The sequence below is a fragment of the Tauraco erythrolophus genome, chromosome 2 (assembly GCF_009769465.1).
Source record: "Tauraco erythrolophus isolate bTauEry1 chromosome 2, bTauEry1.pri, whole genome shotgun sequence".
NCBI classification, from domain to species: Eukaryota; Metazoa; Chordata; class Aves; order Musophagiformes; family Musophagidae; genus Tauraco; species Tauraco erythrolophus.
The window spans coordinates 107,018,947-107,035,306 of record NC_141466.1 but is presented as its reverse complement, the minus strand read 5'-3'; the positions used below and the strand labels follow the sequence as shown (position 1 = coordinate 107,035,306).

Sequence of the window (16,360 nt, the reverse complement as noted above, 5' to 3'; positions counted from 1 at the left end):
TGTTTGCTTTGTGGAAAGAAACATTGTGTGACTGAACATACCACTGTTGAAATACACAGGACTAGAAAAGAGGAGAGGGAAGAGACATAGTATTTGTGTTGCAGATGGGACATTATAAGGTGCAGAGATGTTTACTGCGTGTTATTCTGGAGAAGATTTGGCACCTGAATCACGGCTCTTAAAATTGTCTTGCCTGTGCTTAGATCTGCGAAGGCCATTAAAAGCTGCATCTATTAATTCTGGAATTAGCTATGTAACTTTAGTACCGTGAGACAGGCTGGTCCTACAGGCTACTGTCAGCAGTTCATTGTAGATTTTCATTTCTTCCCAGTTGTTCATGCTGCTTCTCCACCAGCTTTGAAGTGACATTACCTTTTCTAGCAGGATTGGTCCTATGCCATTAGACAAACTCTGGATTCTTTCACTGTTGATTCCAAATCTAACAGAAGCCACCATGGCTCACGACTGTTTACTTCTTTGTTTGTGCATTGGCATTATCATTGAACTTTGCCAGGGAGAGAGTTTGCCAGGACTGAACACAAAAAGTAAATGAAAGTAGATGTATTGTTGGAAACACTGGTAAACAGTCTCTGCGTGACTGTATGTCAGTGCAAACTGGGGGCATATGGGGAAGTTACTCTTATTTTTCTGTGAGAGCTCTGAAACACACTGCAGTTTCTCTCACTACCTGAATAATCCATAGGCTGAACCTGAAAATCACGCTTTTCATTAAAATGCCCTTGTTTGTACCCCTTGCCAGCAGTGATTGTCTGGCTGAGCTTTGGACATCCGCTTTGACACCAAGAATATGACAGCTGCCTGTAGGAGGTTGAAATTCTAGTTTCCGACCTGATTTATAGGTGGTTTATACTTTAAGCTTTCCTGTTTAATAGTTAAATAAACTGTTTAATGTTTAAAAAGTAAAATCCTTCTGATATTTAAACCAGTATGCAGCGAAAAAGCTGAGCACAGCCGCATCTTGGCTGAGCCTTTTGGTGTGTTCCCACAGCTCAGATCCCAGTTCTGCTATGAATGAGCTCCTGGTTGCAGAGCACTGTGGAAAGCCCATGTAACCCAGCACTGTGAGCACTCACCTCATGATTGTATTTTTATATCCACTTGTCTCCTGTTCACAAAAGAAACTGACAAGATGATGGAGAACACACTGCAGGGAAAAATACTGAACAGGGCTGGAGAGGCAGCTATATGGCCTGGCAGAATTTTCTATCTACTTATTTCTGCTGTTGCTGTGTTACTGTATAGATCTAAAACTGGCAGACGATTTACTCAGACCACACGTGCCACCTTGATTTTATGCCCTGCCCTGGAATACACCCTGTTCATGGTACTCTGACACTCTGGAAATTACAGGGGTATGCAAATAGTGACAGTCATCAAAACTGCCTACTTTTAGCTATCAAGGATATCTGGCTCTTTCTCATTGCCTGTGGGGCACATCACTAAGATCTACACCTGGTTCTATGTAAAACAGCGTTTTGTTTTCCTTTTTACTATAAATAATGCAGCACAAGTGTAGGAGTCGAGGGGGTCAGAAGGTGAGAACCCTACTGATAAGCTCCTTTCCCTGCAGCAGCTTTCTACAGGTTATCAGGAAAAGTCTTTCCTCTTACTGCATTTGGAATGTATTAGAAAAATCTTGCAGTATTGTATCATACCACAATCTAAAGAGAAGATGACAGCATGAGTCTGACAAATAGCCAGAATAAGAGGGTGAATTGCATCCTTTCTGTTTCTGTGATATGTACAGCATCTTCAAAAGCAGGATAATAAGTTTTTATAGCTGTGAGAGGCAGAGGTGAAGCTGAGTGTGTAATTCAGCCTCAGTGTTATGACGGTTAATATTATGAGCAGTCCATAGCAGAATGACTGTAGCTTGAAGTAGCAAAAAAATACAAAGTGGTTTTGGGGAGGGGAAAAAAATCCCTAATCAAAAAAGCAGGTGAATGCAGATGGAGGTCCTGGCTGATTAAAAAATTGAAGTGAGTAAAATAAAAAGCAATTAGTCACCAAGGAGTCTGTGTAAAAGCAAGATACGGATTTGATCAGCCTCAGAATAGTTCACATGTGAAGACTGGAAAAACAAGTAGGCAAGAAGAAATGGAGATAGGCAACTTTAGGAACTTCTGAGAAAGGGTAGTGTAAAGGGTGTTACTGTCTTGAAAATTGCTGTTGACTGCTTTGTGGCAGTGTCTTCTAAGCTCATTAGCAAGTTAGTGATGATTTTACTGGCACAGTTACTTTGCTGAATCTTTTCTTGCATTTAGCATTTTTGTTTGCTCATACTTTATTGGAAGGGGTTGTTCAGGAATATTAACTCTTTGAAAAAAATACTCATGTTGACCTCTGAATGCTTTCTGCCATGCAGACATGCTCCAGAAATGACCATCAGTGATTCCATCTGGATTTCTCTGCTTTTTGAGCAGAGGCCTCCATGCATCATATACCCTGCTGTTTATAGAGGTGGCTGTACATATGGCATGGAATCTCAGCCAGGGTTTGAAACTGCCTGTGCTATGCAGGCACAGTCGGAGCCTTAGGAATTAAACTTCGTTTATGGAAGTTGTCCATGGGTCTTGGAGATGCCCTGTCTTTCCGTGGCCAGAAAAAATTGCTAAGCACGGAGGCTGGGAAAAAGCTAGGTGAGGCACTCGTAGCAACAACCTCTGTTATATTAACATAATTGGGAAAAAAGCTGCCTTTGCTTGCTGTGCTGAACAGTAGCTTGTGAACTACCTGAGGTTTCTCTGTAACCCTTTGACAGTCCAGAAGCACAAGTGGCCCTAGTTATAACTGACTATTGCATGAAATATACCATGTAGCTCTCACGTTAAAATACTGAGCCGTTCAGATGAAACAGAATCTGATCTCTAGCCTAGAGGAGAGTCCTGTGATCAAGAAAGGAAAAAAAAATAGTCTTCTAAGATCACCCTTTCTAAAATAGGCTTTCCTGCATGAGTGACAAAAATTACGTGTGTTGCTGTTTATTCTGGCTTTCCCAGATGGTGAAAATCCTGCCGATTTTTATGTCTTATATCGGCCCCTGGTATGTAGATTCTTCTCTCCAAACGTAGCTCTCAAGGGACACTCGAGATAAACGTTGCTAACAGCAAGCAAGCCTGAATCCTGTCTTTGACTCTTACATCTTTTGCTCACAAAAGCAATGGTGAGTTTTTTCATCATCATTAAGGATGTAGGGACACTCTAAAAACTCATATACAAGCTCCCTTCAGGCCCAGGCCTGGTGATCCTGGGGTGTTCTGATTGCCATGTACCTCACAGCCGGAGAAGGAGGCATCTTTTTACAACCAAAGTTAAGACTGCAGACTAAAAAATGATGCCTTCAAAGGAGGCCGAGTTATGACATACAGGAGCCAACAGCTTTGTTCTGAGCTCTCCCATCAGCTTATACTCAGATGTCACTAACATTGGTGTGGTGACTTCTGTGAAACCAGATTGGTAGGCACTGTCTTGTTACACGGAACTTCACTGCCATCACTAGAGTCTTTTCAGCAGCCTCAGTAGAACTGCCAGAAATATAGAAAGGCAGGGCTGACTGATGGTTTCTGTCTTCAAGGAGATCTGTATGGATAGATGTCAGGGAAATCTGAAGGGTCATTATCTGGGATCATCTTTTTGTGTGATGTGCATGCCCTAATCTCTCAATCAATTTTCATTAATAGTTTATTTACTGCACTAATTAGAAAAGTACAATTCTATGCAGTACCGCTTACTCCTATCCACAGCCCATGTCCTGGTCCTGGTGGCTTATTCTTCCTCAGGTTCGGTGGAGTCTTTCTTCACGCTGGAGTGATTGTGAGCAAGTTCAGGACAAGACAAGCTGAGAGGCAGCTTGCAAAGGATTTCCCTTGCATGGGAGGATTTGCAGACTAGACCAGAGCTCCCAGAGCCTGGCTTTTGAAGCTAGGCATAGGCTGATGTCTTGTTGGGGGATGATGCCTCCTGTTTGCCGAGAAGTGTAAGGTCAACCAACCTGGTCATGCTCTTGAGTTGAGGCTCTGTATTACGGTCATGGTCTAGGCACAGCTGGCCTGTTCTCAAGTCCTGCACAGAACCAGAAAGACTGTGTTGTGTGCACCCTTTGCACATATATGGAACTCTTCTTTCAGGAGATCACAAAGCACTTTGTAAGTTCAAGTATTCACTTTGTAGATGAAGCCCAGAAATAGCGAGTGATTCCTGAAGATTAAAAAGCTAATCAGAGGCAGGGCAAAGAACTTAACTAACACTCTTGTCAGCTGCTTTGTCATTTTTCCTAATAGCTGTTTGCAAAAAACCCCAACATTAAAGTAACATTTACAGATGGCTGAATTTGAAGTGTAAACATCTAAACTAGCACATTTACTGTTCTGCCTACTGTTGACCAACTTTTTAATGTGTTTATTTCCAGGAACACCTGTATGGTTCTTTGTGAAAATTGCTCCAATTCGCAATGAACAGGATAAAGTGGTTTTATTTCTTTGCACTTTCAATGACATAACGGCTTTCAAGCAGCCCATTGAGGATGATTCATGTAAAGGTTTGTCTTTTTCACAATTATATGTTTATACAGCTTCTGATTGTTTGCCCTGGTCTTAGAAGAGCTGAAGTCCTTTAAATACTAAACCTGAAGAATCAGATGTTAAAATAGCCTGTAGCTGTGCCACCGGGGACTACATCTGTTGCCGGTTTCTTAAGTGAATTGTCTCTGGCCTGCACTGGGAAGGATCATTACTAATGAAACCCCCAAGGGCTTCAGGAAGCAGAGTTTACTTAACAAATAGGTGCTGCTCTTCTTTTAAAATTCGTTATTAACCCACACTCCAGCATAGCCTTCAAGGAGTCACGGTGTTGCTAAACAGCCTCTCTAACGTCAGAGAGAACTGAAGGGTCTTGGGCCCTGTACAAATTGTGCGTGACGCTGTATGAAAAAACTGAGGAATTTACCCTGTCTGAGTCTAGCAAAGATCTGAATAATTTCATTCTGCCTAGCTTGATGTTACTTACCATTATTATGGGTTTCTTTATATTAAAGTTCTGGACCAATTTCCTTTGACATATGTGAAGAGATTCCCATCACCTTAAGTTGAATCAGGCTTAAGCTGTCCTGGTGAGCGAAGTAGCATTGCTGTGTTTTGCTTTTAACTCTTTGCTGAGTTACACCCTGGAAACGTGGAAGCAAACTCAGCTGTGACAGCGACATAAACTTGCACTCAGGTCTAGAGCCTGGCAGAAACAGACCTTTTCTCCCCATTTGGAGAATTACAGACTTGTGTCCTCTGGGGTAAAAAAAGATGTAAGTTCTCCTGTTGTTTGCATTTTTTGTAGTATTTAATAATATTTGTAGTATTAAATTAAACAGGAAACTTACTGTGAAAGTGAACTGATTTACATTTATTCTTAAAATGTTATTCTTTAAAAACATAGTTTCTCAAAGTGGAAACACCTGTTACCATGAAAGAGGAAGTACAACCTTGACAAACAGTCCCTCTTCCAAGCTATGTGGTGATTTTTTTCTCTTTTTAATGCCATTTGTTTGCTTCTTCATTGCTTTAATAAAACTAAAAAATGTATCTTGTCGGAAGGGTTGGGTCTACAGTATTTTTTTTTCCTGTCTAGTGGTCTTCACTGTTTCCTGATGAGGACTGACAGCAATGATAAATCAGCATGATACAGTAAAGCTGGCTCTCGTTTATTTGCTGGGAGTTAAGGCCCTTGCCTCATTTAGTCCATTGATAAGTAGTATTTTCAGTCAGAGGTGGTAGCTGTGCCTCTTCTCTTTGCTTTCACAGAAGATCCTTAATGTGGTAGTGATATACACTCTTGTGAAAAAAGTTTGTCCTTCACTTTCAACAGAAGGAAACTCTAACTTTTTTTGTTTGCAAAAGAAGTATGTTGAAGGAAGGGAGTGCAAATATTTTTTTAAAAATCTCCTTTGGATCTGGAAATTGTGCTATTCTTACAGCGATCATGGTAATTCTTAGCAGTTCATATCCAGAGCAATATAAATAAGAACTACATAAGTGCACCAACTTGTAGAGGAGTTAAGATGATAAGCAAAATTTCTTATCTGGCCCATGGAAGCTGGCTAAGTGACTACCAGAAGCTGCAGATGGAGCAGAACAACTGGACTTATTATTTAGAGGCCACTGATTCACAGTTCTGTACCCCTTCCCTGAGTGCCATGACTTTATGTACAGAAGAGTTCGCGCACTAAATGAGTCTTCCAAATACTGGTTCTGAATCTCCTAAAGTTAAGGAAGTTGCACCAGTCTCATGCTGGTAAAGAGTTCTCTGTTGCCTTATACACGAATCAAACATGATATAAATTAAAGTGCACATTCTGTTCTAATCCTTAATTTATCCCCTAGGCCTTTTCCTCTGTCAGTTACTTAGCATAGGCTAGCTTTGGAATTTTTGTTGCATGCATCTCAGGAGGTGATACTGTATGAGTCACTTGATGGCTAAATGAGCAATTTCTTGGAAAAGAACAGCTGATCTGTCAAACAATTGAAGAATTTTACATGCATGACCATGTCTTTAATATTAGATCTCATTGTGCAATTGTATGCTATGAGGGGAGGGGGAAAGGCAGATACGGAGTGTCAGACAATTGTCTGCAGTGGGCTCTAGGATTCCTGAAGGGAAAAAAAAATTTGGAAGATCTAAAAAAGGTAAAATTGTATTAGCTTCTTCTAAGAATCATTGCTTTTACAGACTTGAGCTTTGAAGAGAGCACATTTTTTGCACCATGTACAACATTATATAGGAATTTTGTAGCATGCTTTTGAAGGATAGCAATTTTCATAGGAATGTTTCTTATATTTTAAAACCAAATGAATTCCCAATCTGAAAATCTAAAATGATGAACTTAGAGATTTATTGTTTAATTGAAACAGCTGAAAACTGATTGCTAAATCAATTATTTTTCCTTCCTTCACCTTCAGTCAGCTTTTATCAACTACTTTTCTTTTATGGTGTTATATCTGAAATCAGTTTCCTGTGCATATGGCCACTTCATATGTAATAGGCTGCCTGCACATGCAGGTATTTGATTAACATTTGTGCTATTTGCATAGTTGCAGAGTGGCATAGCATAAACTACTTTGAGTTTTTCAAAATCAATGCCTGTATGTCCATGTAGAGAATAATATAGTACAATATATAGTTCAAATACATAGTACAAGAAGATGGTCAACGTAAAAAGCACCTAATCTGTCAGACTAAATCTGCTTAGCTGTGGTATATCTTAGTTTTCTATCACCTGCTGGCAATTTCAAGCATGATTGTTCAGCTGCAAATGATGTAGTGACTCCTTGAATGAAAAGTGTTGAGCTCTAATGACAGGTGTTTGACTTGTACACAAAAATGAACAGGCATCTTTTATCCGAAGGTGACTCAGAGAGATACAAGGTTCCAATGCCACTTTTCATTCTCAATATTTTTTTATTAATAATATCAGACGTTGGAATAGATGAAACAAAAAAATATTTCTAAAGTCATGTAAAAAGTAAACTTGTAATTGTAGTCTTTGTTAATTGATTCAGGTAATTCATATGTTTATTTTATGACTGCCATAGAAGTTAAGTAAACTTGCTTTTAAATGCAGCAGCTTCTAAAATAGTGCATTCTAAATAAAACAACTTAAAAATAGTGTCGCTGATGTTGATGATATAATAGTTTTAAACAGCCTCTTTCCACTCTTCCCTGTATGCTTAGTTCTTTAAAAAAATCAAGAAAAATAGGTTTACTTGAATAGAAGTAGGCAAAATCAAGCCATAGCATAGCTAAATTTGGCTTGTGAAGTCATAGGTCACCTTCTTAGCTGAATTTTAGAGTACATGCTATATTTGGAATTCATGCATTTTGTCTATATGTCTTTTTGGTTTGAGATCTAACACACCAAGTATGAGATGTTTGAGAATAGTGTATAAAGTAGAATGCATCACTTTATGAAAGCAATAATTTGTGCAGATAAATAGAATCTGTGCCTGCACTCTGAGTAGCTAGTAAGATGTTTGCCTGAACAGGTTTTGCATGTATGGGTACAATGTGAACGTATTCAGATGCATCTGTGTTGCTTTATAAAAGTTTTGAAATTATGCTTTGGATCCTAGTTTTTGCTTTTGATAGTTTGTTGTGGTGTTGTTTTTTTTTTTTACAAAAAGGTGATCGAATTCAACATCGCCGGATCATATAGGAGAATGGTTGTTAGCCTCCTAGCTATTGTAACCTCCGGTGTTTGTAGCTATCACCTTTTGTAGCTATCATCAGTAGTCACCTTTTGTAACCTTTGTAGTTATCATCTTTTCTGCAGAAGAAGCTTTATTTCTTTTTGCAGCTATGCTCTCCTTTGCATCACAAGCAGGGCTACACAAAAAATAATATTTTGATTACCTCCTTCATCTTAATTCAAGGAGAATTTCAAGTGTTTCCTTTTTTTCCTTTTTGTTTCTTTTTTTTTTCCTATTACTGTCTGATTTTTTTTGTTCTGTTTTTCAAGATGTATTTATATGAGCAGAGCCAGTGTTTGAAATATTTTGATTAAGTTATACTCTACTTTCATCTTGATGAAATGTTTTCTTAAAGAAGGAAACAAATGAAAGGGAAGTGGTGAGTATATTAAAAACCTTTGGTATGCTTTCCCAGTCCAGATGGAAAAATAAGACAGTTTTAGTCATGAAGTTTCAAAGGGAAGGAGCATTAAGGCTGCAGACAGGCTTGATGGATGTAAGCAGGGATCTTTGATACACAAGAAAACAAAGGTAGTTTGAGTGGAGGCAAGTTCTGCTTCAGAATCCTGATTTACTCGCATTTACACAGTTCTGTGTGAACAACAGACCCGTGACCAAACGAGCTTATTCTCTAGCAGGCAATGGCTCCTTGCTCTAATTCTAGGGATTGTGCAAGTCGTGGATCAGCAGCTTGATAACTGCCGCAGTTCCTAATGTTTAAATTTAAGAGTCATCATGATCAAATTGAGGAGAGTGGTAGGAAACAAATAACTATCTACAAACAAATAATAGATGTTGTTGTGAATTGAGTATCAACAGATCGTGCTCACCTCAAAATACAGAAAATTGTATCCTTCAATTTAAAAGCATTGTTGAATGAAGCATCATCCCTTAAAGAAGGGAAGTCTTGATGAGTTAAATATCACATCACAAAGGTGTATTTCAATGCTGTGTTTCCCCATGGAATAAAGCTTAGGGGACAGCTTTTGTCCCTGTTGTAGGCATCTTGTCTCTTGGGTGTTTTCAGAAGCAGTTTAGTGGCTTTAAGCTGGAAGAGGGTAGATTTAGATTAGATCTAAGGAAGAAATTTTTCCCTCTGAGGGTGGTGAGGCACTGGAACAGGTTGTCCAGAGAAGTTGTGAATGCCCCATCCCTGGAAGTGTTCAAGGCCAGGTTGGATGAGGTGTTGAGCAACCAGGTGTAGTGGAGGGTGTCCCTGCCCATGGCAGGGGGGCTGGAACTAGATGATCTTTGAGGTCCCTTCTAACCCAAACCATTCTATGATTCTACTCAGCTTTTTGCAATGGAATGGTGGAAAACTGAAAGAGCATCATGGAATGCAGGACAGCTGAAATCACTGCTGTTAATCTTGAAGACTCTTTATTCTTTCGAAACTGGAGATATTTTAGAGCCATCTCATTGCTTTGTCCCTGCATGATGTTTTTCTGCAGAACTGAAAAAGGAGACCAAACAATGATAAAAATGTGTTTGAGTCAAAGACAGAGGCACAGGCAAGCACAACCGTGGGGCTGGCATCCAGCTTTATGTTTCGTTCCTGAATTCCAAGGTGTCTTCTCTGCTATGTAAGCACTTGTCTGAGGAATATATACGCCTATGTGACAATCACCTAGGGTCATTAGATTTCTATTTAATTTAATTATCTCTGTTTCTAGAGGAAAAGAATGGATGTAGGGATATACCAACTGCTTGTGTTGAAAGAGAATTCTTAATCCATATAATCTGGTCTCTCTGTACTAGCAGAACTAACATCAATATATTCTTACACCAGTCTGAAGGCTAGTTTGCTGTGTTGGAAAGCTCTATCTTCTTCCCGTAATCAGCTCCACGTCCCTTAGAATTTAATGTTTATGTTCTCTCCTGTGGCTTAAGTCCATTATTTGACCTGTCTTCACTGGATAAATATCTGACTTGCTATAGGCTGTGTCTATCCTTAGGCTTCTGGAGAAAAAATTGCAATAAATTCAAGAGGTACTGCTGTCTCTTCAAGAACTATTGAAGAAGTTATTGAATAAGATTAGTACTGGCATTCTCTCTCGATTTCATTTTCTTTTTCCTATGCTACAATCTGCAGGTCCACTATAATTATACTTCAAAGTTCCCACATTTTCATCTTCCTTTCACAAAAAAAAAAAAAAGGCAATACAAGGAGGAGCATGTTCTGTCCTAAAGATGAGATTCATACACCTGGGATGTTTGCACAGTGATTCAGTGCCTGATTTTAGGCATTTCATCACACAATGGCATGTGTACCTCCAAGCTGAGCTCCCATGTGTTGTTTCCCATGTATGGAGAGAGTTAGGGTATAGACCCAGCCTGTCATCTTCAGATCAGCACTGGTCAAAAAAGCCAAGCTAAAAAGACCTGCCTCATGACACACAGTCTTTTGCCTATAGAGTTAGATTATTTTTAGATCAGAGTTTGGAGAATGTGGTCAGAGATCTCATGTTCATGGAAACCATTAATTTGTGTACCATATATTCACCCAGAAATGAGATTTACAACATGTAGGGCAGGGGAGGTGCTTATAGGGGATGCTGAAGGCAGAGGAATGGGTTAAGCTGTACCTTTCAAAAGGAGGTGACTCTTGGGAAGAGGGGGATGTACCCGAAGGTGCTCAGCTTCGTAGCCACAAACCATGCCACAGAGATGTCTGGCAGTGCTTCCGTGTAAGAAAGCTCAGGCGAGGTGTTTCCTTTTCCTCCCCTCTCTGTGTCTGAATAAGCCAATTCTTGGAAAACTCGACGGCAGGAAGAAAATACGCACTCAAAGTTTGCCCTCAGGTTTTGAACCAAATATTGAACCTTCCAGGAAAATGTTCCTACCTGTTTTGAGTTAGTACAAGAGCTGGCATTAAAAACATCGCGTGTCTGGCAAGGGAGGCACATTTCGAGTATCCATGTGAAGCTCGAGCTCCGCTTCGCCGGCGCTGCCGTTCGCGAGCCCGCCCCGCCGGGCTGCGGCCGCCGCGGTTTCAGCACCATGGCCAGCACCAGGGGCCGCCGCTCCCGCCTCCCGGCGCTGGGAAACGGGGCTCGTGTCCGCATCCTCCTGGGAAAAACCCGCCGAAACTCTCGGGCCTCCTCAGTCCGGACTTACGTCGTTGAGAGTATGCTGATGCTGATAGTCTTCTCTCATGGTCCAGTAAAACAGGAAGAAAACATAGCAGTGCTGGCATATCGTTTCCGCAAAATCATAGAATCAGAGAATGGTTTGGGTTGGAAGGGGCCTTAATGATCATTGAGTTCCAATCCCCTTGCTATTATGTAGGTGTTAGGTTGGTATAAATTGCTGTAGCTGTGTGGGCTTTACAAAGGCTAGTCTGATTTATATCTGCTGAAGATTAGCCGTTATGAAGAGTTTCTCCCACCTGATTTATTCTTTTATAATCTACTGGCTCTAGTTAGAAGGTAGTAAGGCCTTCAAGCTTTAGCCTATCAATTGTAGCTGGGTTTGTCCACGTATAGTAGAGAAAAAATACTCTTTATAAATGCATCTTAAAAAAAACAAAACAAAACAAAACAAAAAAATAACCCACCAAAGCCCAGCTCCTTTCATGGAAATGTATTGCGAGAAACAAAGTGCTTTGGGGCAGGTTTATAACAGATACAAACTGACCTCACTTGAGGTTCTGTCGTATTGATTTATTTCCCTGAGAAATACTCCTTTAGTATAGTAGTTAATCTTACATGGGTTTATCAGGAAAGATCTGGCTTCCTGGATGGAAATAATTCAATCTACTTGTTGCTGAATGCTGCCTAAAAGTGTTGTCTAATTCTACTGAACTTGGCTATTAAATTACTGGTGACAGACTTACTTCAAAATGTGCTTTAAGAGATAAGAAAATCTTTCATTTTATTCTTAATATTGGAGAGGTCTGATAAATTTGGTTCTCCCCTTTGATAAATGCATTGTTTTGCATATTCTTAAAAGAGAAAATGCTAAACTCTCTTTTCAGATCTGCCCTGGAAAATCTTGTTCAATAGTGGATCCAGGCAATTTTTTTTTTTTTATTTTTTGTGCTCAGCTCTCAAATTACCAAACATGTTCCTGCAAACGCCATCAAAGTGAGATGTCAGGCAAGGTTATGTTCAAAGTACTGGGCAATATTTTAACCACCGATGTTCCTGTACTTGTCACGGATCACTTGCAGGTTAAACTCCAGATTGGTCTTTAAAAACAGTCTCTGCTAATAGTACCATTTCTTTTGGTGATGAAACTGGAATGTGGAGCGAACTTTCTCCAGAACCAAGTTCTCATTAAGAACTGAATTTGCAAAGTGCTGAGCATCCTCAGTTGGAGTAGGAGGTGAAACTGCTCAACAGTTCCCAGGTGGTGCTGCTAGCATTTTTCAAGATTGACACTGAATGCAGTGATACTTTCCTTTCAGTGTACCAAAAATATCTAGATGTATACTGTGCCTGACCTTCTGTTATGGCAAAGTACTGCTCATTATGGCTATAGTTGTAGCTAGCCCTTGTGACTGTCATTCAAGGCCTTCTATTTTGAGGGGTGTTTGAAATTACTGTAAAAAGTAGCCTGAATTAAAATTCAGCTTGTAACTTCTCTGCCAGAAGCTGCTAAATGTTTTATTAGAGTTCAAGAAAATCTGTTTGTATATTTCCCCCTTTTGTTTAGAGAGGGTAAAATTAATGATTTTGCTTTCCTTTGTCTGCTTTGCTTTTTATTATCGTATATATATTTCTCTGCTTATGCCAGAGCTATGCTTCATACGTCTGAGGCCAGATTCAATCCTGTAACAGGCAACTGTAATTTTCAATGCACGTGATTCTTCTCTTACATCTTGATTAGTCTGGAGTGTCTTCTGCAGTGCTGCAAGATCCAAATCTGGCCATTCAATTTAGTAGAAGATTATTGTAAAGTGGACATTTATCTTTACAAAAGAGCCAGTTCCTGTAACGGCACTCTTGTAGAGCCATTGAATACAAAGTCACCGTCGGCATGGATTTTATTACTTTACCACCCTGGCACCTATTTTGTAACTTGCTTTTATCTGGTACTTGGTTAACTGTACTCCCTTGCGGTCAGTATTAAAGCAGATTGCTCTATTTTAACTTTTTAAATTTTTTTTGTTAGTTATGCAAGGCTTTATGTGGTACACTTGCAGCTTTTTTTGATAATGTGTTTAATCTTGCATGTTTTCTCAAGGTTGGGGAAAGTTTGCTCGTTTGACCCGTGCCCTCACAAGCAGCCGAGGTGTGCTGCAGCAGCTTGCTCCGAGTGTGCAGAAAGGAGAGAATGTTCACAAGCATTCACGCCTTGCTGAGGTAACGTTTTGTTTCCCTGAGAAACCGTAAAGAAATGTTTCTAGCCTTTGTGGGTATGTTATCTCTGCGTGAGCCAAGAACTGTCTGTCCCCCTTGCCCTGGGAATCTGAAGCCTGATGGCAGGCATGGAAGCTCAGAACATGGCACACGTGCTGTGAAATATGTTCTGTGACAGTGGAATGGAAATAGGTGTCCAAAAGACTTAATATAGCCTAATCGCAGTGTTGTGTTCCATATCTCAGCAAAGTCTTATAATGGCAGTATTATTAAAGTAATACTTTCTTGCTTAGTTTCTGTTCTGAGGATCTCAATGTTAGTAGGATCTTGGACTATTCCCTTACGTAAAATTGAGGTGAGAAAAACTCAGGCTAGTACAGAATGAATATCTGGAGAATCCTTGTCATGGTTGTTCTCTGCATTTGTTTATGTCTAGTTATTTTTCAGTGGGATCCCAACCCTGCTTTACCAACTGTTTAAAACATATGTTTGAGTTACTGGTTTTACAGACAGAACAGCTGTAAGATGCTGCAAGCAACACTGCAGACAGATTAGGAAAATGAAACCTTGTGATTCAAGTTTTGAGAAAAGCTCCAGGCAGAGAAGGCTGCTTGAAGCACTTACAATTTTAGGGCTTTCACCATGAGAGGGAGAGACTGTCCCAGGTCCCCCATAGCTGTCTCCTGGGGCAGTAGCAGGGTCTTCCTGGTGTAGCTTAGGGGAAGTCTTGATATGGTGTTAATGACAGCACGGCCAATATAACATGGCACTCCTCTATCACCTATTGCTGCAAATGCCATGGCAGCAACTGTGACTCTTGTCAATAATTCTCAATCTTCCTTTGTAGCTGGAGATGTAAGACATTGGTGAGCTCCACGGGGTCTCCATAGAGTCAGTACTCTGTTAATTTTGCCCTGTATATGTCTTAGTTTCTATGCAAAATAAACAATTCCTGCCTAGACGTGTACTGTTATCACATGTGACAATGGAATTCCTGTGGACAGGAGCTTACCTATTCAGTATGTAATACAGATGCACTCAAGAATGGAAAACTGATTTCTGTTGGAAGTAGAGAAAAACATAGATCATACTAGCACAGGGGAGGGGCAGACATTCACGTGGACATTATACTGTAGGAATACCGTGTGATTATCACATATCCACCTTGAGGTTGCTTTAGTGTCCTGGAATTTGGAATAGTCTACCTCATAATCCTGCTCAAGACTTAACATCAAATAATCCTTCATTCTCTTTAGATATCTACCTTTGAATTTTAGTCCATGCTAAAATGTAGGCAGTAGAATGTAAGGCAAAAGGTCTGAGGTTATTTTGTTTGGATTGGTGAACCTTAGTCTGGACCTAAGTGACTACCCATTACTGAAACTTCTTGCAAGCTGTTGTGTTCATCAAGCCTTTGCAAGTATTCTAACTGGCACAGCCAGTTGATTCATTACAAATAATAAAGGGCAAGTGTATAGATTATGTGGCTGAAATGAGTTTTTTTAATTGCCAACTGAATATTGCAGTCATTATTTTAAAAAGAACATTAGCCCCAACTGTGATGTTAGGTACCTTGTTGTGTATCTGCTGTAATTCCACTCAAGTCACTAGAACTACACTAGAGAAAAGCAGAGTGCAAATAATCATACAGACAAGCTCGCTTTTCCTCCTTTGAAGACATGCGGTGCCAGGCTTCTTATTCTGGAAAGTCTCAATAATATTGAACATGGGATCTCTAGCTGTTCCCTGTTGTATTTTCAAATCTGTTTGTTTGGGTTTTTTCTTTCCTTCATCTCTGCAGTAGCCTATATGAAATCTGAAGTTCAAATTACAACTCATCCTTTCCCACTCACTCTAGCATTTCACATCAATCTTGTTTGCTCCACAAGGCTCTTCGTTTATCAGAATATTATTTACATTACTCTTAGTTCTTTATCACCTATATTTTTGAATATCTGAGGAGCCACTTGTGTCCTACAACCTGAGTGGGGCAAGATGGTGTACAAACACAAAACAGGATCCTGACACAAAAACTTACAATTTCTTTTATTGTTTATGAAATACTAGTTTAAGAAAGGTGTTGTTGACAAACTACTTTTTTTTTATCCACAGGCCATGGATAATACAAGCAGTGCCTATTAAGCGTTAGTCTCTGACTTTTGCCAGTAGGTATAGATTTGTTTAGCGTGAGTTCTCTAATAGCAGTCATAAGAAAACTCCTTAAATTAATTATGCAATTAATGCAAAGGTGTTAGGTAATTCTGAGAGTACGTTTTGCAATAAGAGTATAAAGTAATTGATACATTTCTGTGTCTTTATCACCAAGGAGCTGATTGTAGGAACCATTCTTCCTGTCACTGCGCAGTACATGTGTGCTCTGCACCTACAGTGTTAGCTCATGTATTCTGTATATTTACCAGGCAGTTCTGGGTAAACAAGATTGTGTCATAATTTAAAAAATGCAATAGTTATGAGAAATAAAAGCAGAAAAAATTATAATGGTGCTTAGCAGCACTGCTTAATAATGGAACTTCTGCCATTTTTAAAAAAAAAACTTTATTTACCAGGGACTTATAACTGCTATTAAAATCTACTTCAGGTTGGGGCTTAGCACCTAGCCCTTGGCTTGGGAGCAATTTGTGTGGGTGCCTGTGAAAACAAAAGCAAGGGAGAGTGAGAGAAAGCAAATATGTGCAGTTGAACATGCAAAAGGGAGAGATTAAACTGAAAATGAATGATTGTTTGTGTGTTTGTGTTTTTTTTTTCCCCAGTCATGCAGTCTTAAAAATAAGTAAATCATTGTAA

General features: G+C 39.6%; 1 protein-coding gene across 1 annotated transcript in view; it reads left to right on the top strand.

The window, feature by feature from the left end:
- Positions 1–16,360, top strand: part of KCNH1 (potassium voltage-gated channel subfamily H member 1) — a 195,221-nt gene that overhangs the window by 19,995 nt on the left and 158,866 nt on the right. The window contains exons 4-5 of the mRNA XM_086629140.1: positions 4,430–4,558; positions 13,440–13,558. Coding sequence (XP_086485266.1) covers positions 4,430–4,558; positions 13,440–13,558 — 248 coding nt within the window. The remainder of the gene's footprint in view (positions 1–4,429; positions 4,559–13,439; positions 13,559–16,360) is intronic.